We start from the raw sequence: 15,022 nt of genomic DNA on the forward strand, positions 1-15,022 counted from the left end.
CGACAGGATCCCGGACGGATCCCGTAAACCATCCAGAAATGATGCCGGAGGAGACCCCAAATGATCCCGCTAAAGTCCCAAAATGACCCCGACAGGGTCCCGGACGGATCCCGTAAACCATCCAGAAATGATGCCGGAAGAGACCCCAAATGATCCCGCAAAAGTCCCAAAATGACCCCGACAGGATCCCGGACGGATCCCGTAAACCATCCAGAAATGATGCCGGAAGAGACCCCAAATGATCCCGCAAAAGTCCCAAAATGACCCCGACAGGATCCCGGACGGATCCCGTAAACCATCCAGAAATGATGCCGGAAGGGTCCCCAAATGATCGCGAAATAGTCCCGAAATGATTCCGGAATAGTCCCGAAAATGTCCCAAAATAACCCCGACGGGATCCCGGACGGATCCCGAAAACTATACAGAAATGATCCCGGAAGGGTGCCAAAATGATCCCGAAATAGTCCCGAAAAAGTCCCGAAATTACCCCGGCGTAATCCCGGACCGATCCCGAAAACCATCCAGAAATGATCCCGGAGGGTCTCGATATGACCCTTACGGGATTACAAATAAGGTGAAGCTAATTATAAAACCATGTTAATAAGGCAGCAGGCGCATTGGAGCGAATAAAAAGTTACATAGAAACATACAGGTAAAGCTAATAAAAGCGTGCTAATAAAAACAATTGATGGAGGGCGGATGGCGGGAGTAGAGGAGAGGACCACTGATCGTTCCTCCAAAATTGTCTAGATCTCGTTCTGTATGTACCAGATACCAAAAACTATTGATTTAGGAGAAAATTTATATTGAGTTATAACAATTTCTAGATTTTACACCAGAGGGGGCGATAAAGGGGGGGAGGCGGGCGGAAGGTATCACTGCTTACTTTGTAAGCCCTCGACTTATTTGACCCCTTGAGTCTGTGATATTGGTGAAGGCCAGTATACGTAAAGTTATAATGTATAAAAATTATTGAAAAATAATTTCTCGAAGGGGTCGTGGGACCCCCACCCCTCTTTCCATGTTCGAAAAAAATTTCGCTAGTAGACTACTGTCTGTGTCCCAAATTTCATCAAAATCCGTGTAGCCATTCTGTCGTGATTCAGTCGCAAAGACGAAAAAATATAATAATTAAATTATAACTGTTCCTAGGGGGCGGGGACCACGCCCCTTTTCAAAAATATATAGTTAGTAGATCCTTCTAGACTATTGGCTATATGTGTGCAAAATTTCATCCAAATCGGTCCAGCCGTTCTTGCGTGATTGAGTCACAAAGACAAACGTCTGGACAAACATCCAAACATCCAAACATCCAAACATCCAAACATCCAAACATCTTCACATCCAAACTTTGCCATTTATAATATATATTAGATATTAGATATATATGCAAGGTTGTTGCCATAGTAGATATATGAATATGTTTGTACATGAGCCAGTGTAATTTTACATACTTACATATGTACCAATCAATATATTACCCGAAAAAACTTGCGCAAGCGATCATAGGACCTAAGAAAGGAGGCGGTGCTGCCATTCTGATGGCGGATGAGCCTTATAATAAGGTTATTATAATATAAGTGGGCATGGAAATAATAGGGATATGGGGAAGCAAACATCTATATGGGAATAGAAGGAATTGAAAAAGCAGATGAGCTCGCTAAAAATGGTGCATCTCTCGAGGGTTATACTGTAGACGTTCCAATAAGATTGGGTGAGATTAAGAGAAGGCGAGAGTTGCGAATGATCGACTAAGCAGAAAAGGCATGAACCCAGGTCTTACAACCTTACTCTCACAAGTCTCCTTAAAAAGACTGGCGTCACAGCAGATGAAGGAAGTGAGGGTTGGAGGAGGAAACGATGCACATTTTATGATTGTGCCCTGCGCTCGCTAGGACTCCAGCTATTAGAGGCGATTGTGCTATCAGATCTAGAAGCAGCAAGTGGTATAGGTCCTAGAAAGCTTCCAATATTTGCGGACGGAGTTATAACATAGGTCTTAATTTTTGATTGGGTTTTTCTATTTGATCTTTAAACAAACTGGTGTATACACTATGGGCACATTCAGTGTATGTTTGGTCCCCACGGACAGGCCAATTAAACCTAACCTAATATAAGTGGAATCATAATACAAAACATTGTTATGAGACTATTGTAATGTGCCATAATCGGGTCTTAAATCAGCATTTTGGACAGTATACAGGCTACACGTTTAACACAAGGGTTGTACCTTAAAAATGGTCGGTTCGTAGACAAACAAGGTTTCCAAATATTTAACTTGGTAAAAATCTACCTTTTCATCAAATTGAAAACAAACAGCCCAGTAGATAAGATGTTTTGCAATATTTTGGTTCATGTTTCACTTTCCAGACGCATATTTTTGTCTGTAATGTTTAAAAGAATATACAGTGTTTCCTGATAAAAGGATGTAATGCAACGAAAAGGCTGATGAGTTGGCAAAAGAGGGTACAGCAATGGATGAATCGAAGATAGACATCGCAATCTGGTTGGGCGAAATCAAAAGGTGATAGGAGTTGCATATGATCCATCAAGCAGGAAAGGCGTGTACAGATGCGCGGGGTTGCAAACATTTTTAAGATCATGTGAAAATCATATGATATAAGAATTACAAAGTTCATCATGTCCCTATAAAGAGGGAATACTCATCGTATGCTCATAAGTCAAGCCGTCTCAGTAATAGAAGATGTAGAAAGTGCGAGCTGCAGGAAGATATTGCACTTTCCTAGATTTCCTAAAATTGAGTAGGCTACGAAACTGAGTTATCGAAGTTTTTTATAGGTTGAACATTTTTCCAAAACTTCTCAATAACTTTTTAATTTTTTCAAAGATAGGGCCAGAGACCAGAAGATAAATCAATACTGCTTTGAGCTAAGAAGTTTTTAAGAAAATTTCAATGTAAGATCTATGCAGGTTGTAGCAATTAATTGTGGATAGAACTAGTACACTATGTTGTCTCAGAGAAAGAGACAGGGAGAGATATTGTCTTATAATATGCCTAACTACTCCTATATTTGTCTCTGAGAGATGTCCGATGTCATTAGAACTACTGACAAATGTTAATCCTCATATTGTAAGTTTTTTGATTATATGAAATAAACCCTACGTTAGATGCGAGTTTTCTTAGGGATAATATGTGCATATATATATATATATATATATATATATATATGTATACTCGTGCATATATATTTGTGAACTTTCAAGTATCTCTGTATAAGTTTTATAACTAAAAGTATTTGAGAATGCATTACAACCGACAAAATTGAATTAAAAATTGTAGCGAGCTGCAAACAAAATTGGTAGAAGGAAAAGAGAATAAGTTGCACAACTTTTCCCCAATGTCTTTGATAAACGCAATCTTCAACTAATATTTTTATGACAGAAATGCTTTTCGTAAAAGTGTGGGTGTGTATAAAAATAAAAAATAATATACATGGCCTAACCAACGTAACCTGTAGACCTGGTAGCAAAGAACATAGCGTTAATTACTCAACCAGGCTCGGTGCCTCGGGGCAGCTTGAGCGCCGACTATACGGCCATAGTAGTATAGCGTCATCAATCACAAGACGAACAGACTACCTGATTCCCTATCTGCGCTTCGAGGGCGATCTTAAGGCCACAATAGAGGTGGACGTTTGGCGCAAGGCTGCTCAAATGGCGGACGAGGCGATACATGTGTACACAGATGGTTCCAAAGTAGTGGAAGGAGTAGGGTCTGTGGTATACTGTGCTGATCCGGAAATAAACAGATCCTTCAATCTGTCGGTTTACTGTAGCGTTTTCCAAGCTGAAATAGTAGCCGTAACCAAAGCAGTAGAAACCCTGGAAGAAAAGAGCCCAAGCTGCAATCGTTATTGACAGTCAAGCAGCAATTAAGGCAATAATCTCGCATACCACAGCATCTAAATGCGTGTTAGAGTGTAAGCAGTCCCTGGAGAGAATCGGGACAGGGAGCAGCATACATCTATATTGGGTCCCAGGGCATATGGGAATAGATGGGAAGAAAAAGCGGATGAATTAGCTAAAAAGAGCGCATCCCTTGAAACTTGCTCCGTAGACGTCCCAATTAGACTGGGCGAAATTAAGCGAAGGCGAGAGATGCACAAGATCGACCAAGCAGGAAAGGCGTGGGTTCAAGCGAGGGGCTGTAAAGTGTCGAAGATTTTGTGTAGGTCTTACAACCTAAGATTAACAAAATTGCTTCTATCATTAAAAAGAGAGGACTGTAGACTCATGACGTGTGTTCTGACTGGCCACTGCCTTCTGGCGTCACATGCCTTTAAATTAGGCTTGGTCAGTGATAGCAGATGTAGGAAGTTCAGGCTGGAGGAGGAAACGATCGAGCACGTTCTGTGCTCTTGCCCTGCGCTTGCCAGGCTAAGACTCCAGCTATTAGGAGTGATGCAGCTGTCAGATCTAGAAGCAGCAAGTGGCTTAAATCCTAGGAAGCTTCTAGTATTTGCCAAGAGGACGGAGTTATTTTATAACATACGTCCTGGTTTTTGATAGGGTTTTTCAGTTTGGTCGTTAAAACAAACTTCTGGTAACTCTACGGACTTGTTTAGTCTATGTGAGGTCCTCATGGACCGGCCAGTTCAACCTAACCTAACCAACGTAACTTAACAAGCATCGTAGCATAGTCACAAAATCGAGAGCTTTCTCCCTGTCTTCCTTCCCTATCCCCTCTTCTCACTCCTTTGTATCACCTTGTCTACACCTCCTTCTCTGGCCTTCTCTTCTCACCCATCTCCTCTCCATTTCTCTCTTTATTGGAAACTAACTTGTTATATCCTGAGATTCCATGCCTGACTGCTTAGATACCACTTTATCTATAAGACCCATATACTTGACTTATACAATTTCCAACGGTTTTCCTATATCTTTCTTTTTTTATCTCCTCCATCTTTTCCACCCTTGCTTTATTTACTTTTCCCTCTTCCTCAGATATAGGGTATCGTCGCAAAAATTCAAAAAACTTTGTTTTCTCCCAAAAATCTACAATCATAACTTCACAGGCGTGGCGCCGCCTACTTTTGCTAAGAATTTCGAAACGAAATGTTTATGTACATAGGCTAGGTTAGGCGAACTGGTCAGTCCGTGAGGACCTCACATAGACTGTTGCCAGAAGTTTTCTGAACGATCAAATTGAAAAACCATATCTATATGGCCTTTTACCAAATAAGGAATCCATAGTTTGAGATAGGCTTTACAATCGCTGTAAATATCCAATGAGAAAGAGTGGGCGATATACCCTACATACACCCCATCATTCATTTACATGTATGAAGTGCCGTCGAGGACATCTTTTCTCTCTCTCTCTCTCTTTTACGTTGAGCTTCCACGATAACTTACTCTTTAGAATGATGCCTAAATACTTGGTACAAAGTTTCTCCTGCAGGGTCAACCCTACTAGATTAGGCAACCTCCAATTCGGCACCTTATACCTCCTAAAAAACAAGACCATAACCTCCTTTTCCACGTTGGCGCTCAACCCGACATTATATGCCCAAACCCTCGATACATACATATATATATGAATATGAGTGTATAATTTTAAAAACGGCATAAATACTGAAGCAAAGAAGCAGTCTATAATTTACAGTCACTTCCGTTTGCCAGCATGATATCCATTCAGCCTGTACTTTTCTTCCTTCCTGCATTACGCTCGCACACATAATTTACCTTATCACAAAACCATTTTATTTTAAATGCAAATTAATGTGCCCACCTTCAGCCAAATTTAAAACAGTGGGCTGTAAAACCCCTTAAACGCCTTCACTAACGCCCTGTGGGAAATTTGATGGAATATAACTTTATGTTTGCTTTTGGATATACCTATATGATTAAGGTAATTGTTGAAAGATTTTTAATAAGTTTAATATCCATCAACTTTTTTATTTACCTTTTGAAATTCCCTATGATGAATGTTGCAAATGTGTAACATGTAACAATTTGCATTTGCAGCCTTTGTAACTAAAGTGAAATATTGAAAATGTTACTTTAATATTAGTTTTTTCAGATCCACGAAAATAAAGTCGCTTTTGAGAAATATACACAGAGTTTATAGTAAATTTAAAAAAATCCAACTATGTGCATATATTTTTCTACAATTAGAATTTACCTGCAGGGCAAGCAAATACACACACACACAGTTGCAAGCTTTCTCTGTTGCCGGACCACCCCTTTTTAACTAGACAATAGCCAAAAAATGTTCACCCCTACTTTCTGCATATTATCTTATAATTAATAGGAAAGTTTTTTATTCTTTCCTTCATAGCTTATCTGTATTTCTTATTTTACTTTTAAATTTTCTCTCTCACAAGTATTTTACTTTATCATCTACCTTCAAAATTGCCATCAACAAAATTGCTCTTCGCAATGAAGTTCTGTTTTTGAGTGCAATATAAATAAGATACGTTGTAAATGGTGGGAATTATTTACATACCCTTAAAGTAATCAATTTTTTCTACTTTTTAAAACTTTAAATCGCATAAAATAGTTGTATTAATAAAGGTTGCTATAATCTTTTAGTGCTTAAGGCATATATTTTGCATTAGATATTAAAGCTGTCTTTAATCGACTAGTCGATAAATCGAATATAACTAATCGAATTTATGTTTAAAAAGAACTAGTTTCAACTTCTCGAATGACTGTTTTTTTTTATTCGATTTCACAAGATCGAATATTCGATTTGCAGTCAATGCAAAAGTTCATATTCGACAAGTCGATTAATCCTTAATGTTGTGTGAGCTGAACTAATTAGCGAATATCCCTATTACTTGTATTCTTTTAAACAAAAGTTATGTATTATCAATATATAAATTTTTTTGTTTGTATGAATTAAGCGGAGATGGCCCTAATTGCTTTTAAATATATGAAAAGCTCTATTTGCAGCATTTTTAATCTGTTTTATTTAGCTTGACTTGACAGGCCGGGCGCACGGCTGCACGTTGTGAACGAATTTTGTAATTGAAATTTAAGTAACTTCCCGAAAGGCTACAAGCTTGAAACTTGGAATACAGTTCAGAACCCAATGACAATGCAATAATAAGAAAAAATTAAAAGCGATCTATGAAAAAAATCACCGCTAGGTGGCGCAAGGGTCGAGATATTCACTAAAATCTTATTTGTGGTCCGATTTGGCTCATATTTGGAACACATATACATACAAGTATAGAAAGCGAACTATAAAAAAAAAATCGCCGCTAGGATCGAGATATTAACAAAAATCGTATTTGTGGTCCCATTTGGCTTATATTTGAAACACATAATACATATAAGAATAAAAAGCGATCTATGAAAAAATCGCCGCTAGGTGGCGCAAGGTTCGAGATATTCACAAAAATATTATTTGTGGTCCGATTTGGCTCATATTTGGAACACATAATACATACAATAGAAAGCGAGCTATGAAAAAAAATCGCCGCTAGGATCGAGATATTCACTAAAATCTTATTTGTGGTCCGATTTGGCTCATATTTGGAACACATAATACATATTAGAATAAAAATCGATATATGAAAAAATCGCCGCTAGGTGGCGCAAGGATCGAGATATTCACAAAAATCGTATTTGTGGTCCGATTTGGCTCAGATTTGGAACAAATATTATATACAGTCCGGTAGAAGTGACATCAAACTACTTTGGAGTTCGAGGAGGAACAAGCATACGTGGCGCTGAGTCGAGTAAAGTATTCGGAAGGATTATGTATTGAGGACTTAGATTGTAACAAATTGTCAGGAAAGAGTCCTTGTAATAATGAGTCACTAAATGAACTAAATAGAATGAGAAATAATAGGCAATTAAATAAAGACTAAAAACTTGAAAATAAAATAATTAAAAAAAAAAAATTTAAGTTAAACGGTTTTATTGAAAACAATACTTACATGAAGTAATAATAATACTAAAAGCTAGAAAATAATTAGGTAGGTCCTAGGTACTAATCACCACACTCCTCATCAATCTAGGGCGTTGATCAGACAATTAAATAAAAGCGTTGGACGCGTACATTGTGAATTCGTACAAGTGGCGAATGCTTGGAAAAATCTTTCAAAATAGTAAGCAAAACGGATCACCTGTTCCATCGCTGTTGGATTACTTAAATCATTTGCTCGACAGAGGTTTTCAAACATTTTTGTAGACGACTGCTACATTGCATTATTTACATATTTTAAAGTGTTTGCTTAACTGGCAGCTCATATTTTAGAAATTTATATTAATATTTAGTCAAATTTTCTGTATACACATTTCAAAGAAAAGCTGATTTAAAACACAATTAGGCAACTCATGACACTTCAATTTAATAGCCGCGAGCAAAAAACAAACCTTTCTTCCTCAGTTTGGCGTACATATGGACATTCGCGCCTCTTCTAGAACAACGTTTTGTTATATAAGAAGCTTCAAAAAGGAGTATTTTCGGAATCCAAAAAGTGTCTGAAATGAGCTTTTTATGTACGATATTAGGTTCATATCGGACGATCATCGCAAGAGGGAATCGCTTTCACATCTGACTCCTACGTGAACTCATAATGAGGGTAAGCGCTCCGATTTAGGACTGCTTTTTCAATCCTTTTCGACTGCGAATGATTGCTGAGTTATATGCTTTTCAAACTACATTTAATCAAGAGCTCAGTTCATTGATTACACTGATCCCAATTGTTTCGAGAAATTGCAAGTAGATATTATAACCCGATCACAAAACTTCCAGTTAATAAAAGTCTTCGAAAATCGCTGCTAGGGCAATATACAAAAGTGTCTTGAGCTTTATCTTCAGAATTGCATAGACGATTTAAATTTCAGGACGATGGAAATATTAAGGGGATTGAACTCTCTGTTCCCAAAAGCCAAAATGTCCTTGAAAATATATATATGCCTCCCCCAGTACCCTTTGAGGAATGCCCTGTCTCGGAATTGCGCTCTTTCAGAGTTTAGTTGAAGGACGCCCTATCTCAGAACTTTTAACATAACATTTGCAACATTTGAAACACTGACATAGAGCGTTTTTCAACCGAATTCTAAAATAGGGCGTTATTCAATAAAAACTGAGTTATGGCCTTTTGAAAAAGAATCTGAAGTAGGGCGTTCCTTAAAGAAATTAAGATTTAGGGCAATTTTCAAAAGTTTACTGAGAAATAGTTTTCAGCTGTCCGTTTGATATCGATATAATAAATTTAAATACATAAAGGGAGTTAAGAATAGTGTGTATTGACATTGAAAACGTTACTATAGCAAATATATGGTACGAATCGTGAGCAACTTTTTTCATCTAAATTTTTTTCTTTGCACTTTCTGTTTTCTTTTGACATTTGATGATTTGCTATCCAATATATGAAAAAATAACCTACGGTTTTTGATGTTGCGTTTTTGCACTGACATAGCAAAAGCCGTGTATTTTGTAGGTGTACTGTAAAAAATATGCTACGGATGTTTGCAGTGCAATGATGCTCGGTCATTTGCACAAAACCCTGAACTCCCTTATAAAGGGTTTGCAATCGAAATATGCTGTGCAACGATTCCATCTGATCGTGAACTGCCCATATTGGGCAAACTGGTGTAGTATTTTTACACAAAACGCCAAAACGTATAAGGCTATGCATTTGCTACGTCATGGCAAATACGCAACTCAAAACTCCATAGTTTATATTTACTAAATTGCAAAGCAATGATAGCATTTCAATATTGCAGAGACACTCTAGACAGAGCCGTCAATACTTGACTTAAAAAAATAAAATTTTATGAAAACAAACAAAAGCTAAAAAAACTAAAAAATTGTAAATTGTAAATTGTTTTCTAAACACTCTAGAAATTTTTATATTATTTAACCAAAAATGGAAGACGAAATATGTTTAATGCGCACTCGAATGAAGTCTATACACATGCGTCTGAGTCAAGAGTCAGTTTAGATACGTTAGTGAAAATTTGAGTTCTCTATTGCCGGCGAGCCAATCATAACAATGTGCAGGCCCTATTAATGTCTCTTAAAGAGCACGCAAATTTTCTACAATTCTGCATCAAGGTGAATAAAAAATATTTGTGGGAAATTATGTTATATAGTAAATACATACATACATACTTCCCGTAATCTTACACTTTTCTCTTGTTTAAGTACAATAAGAATGCTAATCTCGCATTTATTAGCATTTCAAATAAAATTTAAATTCCTCTATTATTTATGCAACTACCCTTACGCATACACATTAAGATTTATTTACTAAGTACGTATGTTTGTATTAGATATGAATTTAAAGGGTCATGCAATAAGAGGAAATAACTGAGTTGCATATCATACTGGAAGACAATTCACGTTCTATAAAAAGATAAAGTTGTTTTATGAATATTTTGTTCAATTTATCACTTAATAGAGGTGTTTCAAATTTGATCGACTTTAAGTGAATTTGCTATGGAACTAAACCAAATACTTATGGGAGTGGTTTTCGATTGATTTTTTGAAAACTCTTTCAAGTGAAAAGTGCGCGATTCAAAGTTCGAATGCAACACGGATGTAGTTCTTAGTCGTAGAACTAAAATAAAAATTCATAATAAAATTGGATATGTTTAAATATAATATATTGTAACTGAGTCAAACTCCTCACCTCAAACAAATCAACTTCAATTGATATCCATAATGTTTATTTAAAAAAAAAAAATTATAATTGTTTGCCATTTTTCGGGTAAAATTATTAGAGTTGGCAGATTCTGCGATTATTTGGGACCAGTGTGCTTTTTGGCTGTGACTTCTCAGTCGCAGTGTATTGTTATTTGTTGCAAAAGCAACAACATTAATAGCAATTTGTTCAAAATCACAGTTCACAATCACGCTTACCAATTGTTGCAACCTCAGACCCCATCACTTCTTTCGACACTTGTGCTGCGACTATAAGAAACATAAGATGGTCCAGTGGCTGTGTAGTCGCCAGCTACTGATGTTTAAACATAGCACATATCACAGATTCGCTGGTTTATATTGTGTCGCAGCTTATTGTTCCGGCAAGGAGAGCTGTCATTTGTCCTGTGATTGCGATGATAAATAAGCGTGATTTACTCTTTCACTCAATATCGCTGTGACCAAATTACAGGCATGTTAATATTTTCCAACTCTAATAACTGTCATTATATACATTATATGAGACTTTTTGACTGCTGACAAATTTTATTACTCCCTGACCATATTTAAAATTTTTCTTTAGGAAAATCCTGTTGAAGTACCCTTTATATTCACTTACAAAAAATCATAAGTATGCAAGTGTTTATAAATCTTTCTCTGACACCAGCACCCCTCATTTCCATTTGTTTCGCATACGCATTATCAATCCATAGCGAATCATTTTTTAAAGTCACCCCTTCACAATGTTTGTTGTGGATTTTCGTGCAGATGCTTAATTTGATTTTAGTCCTCACTTTTATCACCCGGCCATTTCAGTAGCAACTTTTAGCACCGCCTGGGGTAGCATTAACGAATGAAATATGGTAAAATTAAAAATGTAGATATGTATATGTAAATTTTACACAAATGCTTTAGATATATATATTATAGCAAGTTAAAGCTCGTACTCAGAGATGCATATGTGCTTATTTTTGAAGAACCCTTTATCTTGATGAAGATAGGTTTGAAGTTGTATAAAACAGACGAAATATATTTCCAATTCATTTATACAAGCTTTCAATTGTATAAGTAGTAGCTAAGTACTGATATTTGTTTAATTGTTTATCATTTTTAATTTCAGGCACCAATGGCCTTCTATCCCACATGGCAAGCGGATCCCTCACAGGGTTGGCAAAACCAGTTCATCCAACAAATTCCACAAAATACCCCACTCAACTCTTTGGATTTCCAAACGCAATCATATGCATATCCATCAAATGGATATGTACAAACCGGTCTCGGATTCGATCCGAATTATGGACGTTCTCCATATGGTGCTCCCGTACAGCGGTATGATTTCCAAAGTCAACAACTTTCGACAGCGCCCATCAATCAAGTGGGTCTACAGAGTGTAGGCTTCAGTCCGGCTGCTGTTACATATGCCGGTCAGGTGTCAACAGCTCCAGCACCACCTTCCGTTGGCCTACAACAACAGCAACATTTGGGTGTTTCTGGTGATTTGAATAAGACGATGTCGGGAAACGACACGCCTGGGTATCCGCGAGTGAGCAGCGTGCCGCCGCGCTCACTCAATTGTAACGGGTATTCAGGCGATTACAGCGGCTCAAATCAACAGCAACAATCGACAGCTGCCACCAACAACAACAACAGCAACTCAGCTACCGTAGCAAGTTCTGCTCTCGCTGGCAGTAATTCAAACTCGACACCGCTTAATGGCGGTCAATCAACAGCAGCGCCACCATCAACTCAAAATGATGCGCCAACAATGCAACTGGCAACCGCTACAAGTGTGCCACAATCACCTACGCGCAGCTTGATGCAACAGCAGCCACCACAGCAGCAGCATCAATCACAGCCCCGCCATGTTTCTCAGTCACCGAACCATATACCCCAATCACCTAATGGCGGTATGACAAGCTCAGCTCAACAACCGTATGGCCAAACTAACATTCCACCAGCGGCATCTCATCACAACTCTATGCAGCAGCAGCAACAACAGCAACAATCGCAAAATCATATCTCATCACCACCGCAGCAGCAGCAACAACAGATGCAACAAGACTGGAGTTGGAATAGTCAATCACAACAGGCCACAGCGGTAGGCCCTGCAAGCGATCCCTACGCGCAAGGTGAACGTCTCAACCTCAATACACGCATTAAATCGATGATCTTACGCAAAAATGATCCAAAAGATCCGCTTTCAGCAAATGCGTCAGCAGATATACATATGTCCACTAATCCAGGAGCTCTTAGTTCGGGCGGCCCAAACACGCTGAGCGCATCGCAACAACCACAAACCGGTCATTTTTTATCGTATAGCCACCATCTCCGCGGCGATTCAATGATGAATGCCAATGGTACGACTGGTGCTAATGTGTCTTCCTTACAAGCTTCACAACAACAACAACAACAGCATCAACAACAACAACAGCAAATTCAAGGACTTCAAACGTCTAATAATGCAGGACTGACATCTGGTCATAGCACATTAGCACCAGAACCAATAGGAGGTGGTGGCGATCAAATATGGAAGCCACACCATACAAATTCTTTTAAGAAACCAGTGGCAGCAAGCACTTTTTCAACACCGGAACAGCACCACCATCAACAGCAGCCGCAGCAGCAGCATACTACAATTAGTCATGGCGGTCACACCACTATCGCACACTCTGAACCAGTCCAACCGAAAAAAGCCAGCCGTAAAAGTAAAAGTCGTGCAGCAGCAGCAGCAGCAGCCGCCGAAGCAGCTGAACTCGAAAAGAATAGTAATGATCCTGGTGGCGGTGGTCTGGTTGGTCCTCTACATAGCGCACATAGTTTGAAATCATTGGATAAGACTGGTTACCCCCCCTCGCATGGCTATCCGCCACCACAACATCCCGACTATCACACGCCATATATTAAAACTGAGCCTGGTCTCTTGCCCACACAACATACCAAAATTGAGGGCTACGAGCGTAACTATCAAAATTTCATACAATACGCTGATTTCTGTCAAAATGAAGTGCAAGGTATGCCATCACAACAACAACACCACCAGAGTCAACAAGACTATGCGAGCTATCACAATTCACCATACTATGGTGGCTCTAGCTCATTCCAACAAAGCTATCAACAAAATTTTGTGCCGAGTTATCAACATTCTTCAGCGGGTATGAGCTATGGTAGCGCGCATGGTATGCATCCACATCACTCAAGCTCCTTAGGTCACACGAGTCATTTAAAAGCGTCCAATGGTCCACTAATGAAATCTAGCAATAGTGCCGGGTTACATCATCATAATAATCATTTGATGGAAATTGATCGTAAACCGGATACTAATAGCATCATACCATTGCCGACCAATTATGAGAAGGATATACCGGCGCATGCTTATCCTATACCACCACATCGGTATCCACTGGGGCCAACGCCATCACATTTAGGTCACACCATGATAGAACCGAAAATTGAGGATATGGGAGTACTGTCTCATAATAGCGGTTATCCATTTTTGGGTGAAGGTGGGCCAGCTGCTATTAAGAATAGCTCCAGCTTTTCATGTTGTCGTCAAGGTGGCACACGTGCCCCCACCGCTGAACATCTAAAGGATGGCACGTGCACCGGCATACAACCCAAGGAGGAGATTATGGACGAACCGATAGAGGAACCGGAAATTATTACTGGTACGAAGCCTAAGAAGAAAGGTGCGAAGCAAGAAGATAATGAGCTTATGGTTAAACATGAGAAAATCAATCCTTTGTTTGATACCTCAGACAGGTTGGAAAAGGGTAATAAGACCGAAATACCCGGGTGTGAATGTTTTCATTCCGACAAAAATCCACCTGAACCTGGCACATATTATACCCATCTTGGTGAGTTGTAAAGTAGACCCTCAGTAACTTAATGGGCACAAGACTAAAGATTAAAAATTTCCTTTTCTATTTAATTACTTTTAGGCACCGCTTCGACTTTGATCGAATTGCGTAGAGAATTTGAGGAACGTTGTCAAATATCTGGTAGGCAGCTGCGTATAGAGAAAATTCTGTACACAGGGAAGGAAGGTAAAACCACACAAGGTTGTCCATTAGCGAAATGGGTAATTAGACGCGCTGATCCTGAAGAAAAAATTTTGGTTGTGGTGAAAAAGCGGCCGGGTCATAGGTAAAGTGTAGCAAAGTCCCCTTTCTTCTCACTACGTTGTGCGAACATTTTTAAATGCATTTTTTTTTACAGATGCGCCGCTGCTTTCATAATAGTTTGCATGGTTGCTTGGGATGGCATGCCACGTCAGGAGGCGGATAATGCCTACAAGAATCTGATACCAAAGCTTAATAAATTTGGACTACCAACAACACGACGCTGTGCCACAAATGAAAGTCGCACCTGCGCATGTCAAGGTCGGTATAGCTGTTTTAA

The 15,022-nt window shown here is 38.7% G+C and overlaps 1 protein-coding gene across 4 annotated transcripts in view; it reads left to right on the forward strand.

The window, feature by feature from the left end:
- Tet (Ten-Eleven Translocation (TET) family protein) overlaps nucleotides 1-15,022 on the forward strand; it is an 841,485-nt gene that overhangs the window by 813,824 nt on the left and 12,639 nt on the right. For all 4 annotated transcript variants that reach the window (XM_067789120.1, XM_067789122.1, XM_067789121.1 and 1 more), the window contains 3 exons: nucleotides 11,745-14,478; nucleotides 14,563-14,767; nucleotides 14,840-15,003. In XM_067789120.1, the coding sequence (XP_067645221.1) occupies nucleotides 11,745-14,478; nucleotides 14,563-14,767; nucleotides 14,840-15,003 (3,103 nt within the window). The remainder of the gene's footprint in view (nucleotides 1-11,744; nucleotides 14,479-14,562; nucleotides 14,768-14,839; nucleotides 15,004-15,022) is intronic.

The sequence above is a fragment of the Eurosta solidaginis genome, chromosome 5, assembly GCF_040869045.1.
Source record: "Eurosta solidaginis isolate ZX-2024a chromosome 5, ASM4086904v1, whole genome shotgun sequence".
Classification (NCBI taxonomy): Eukaryota; Metazoa; Arthropoda; class Insecta; order Diptera; family Tephritidae; genus Eurosta; species Eurosta solidaginis.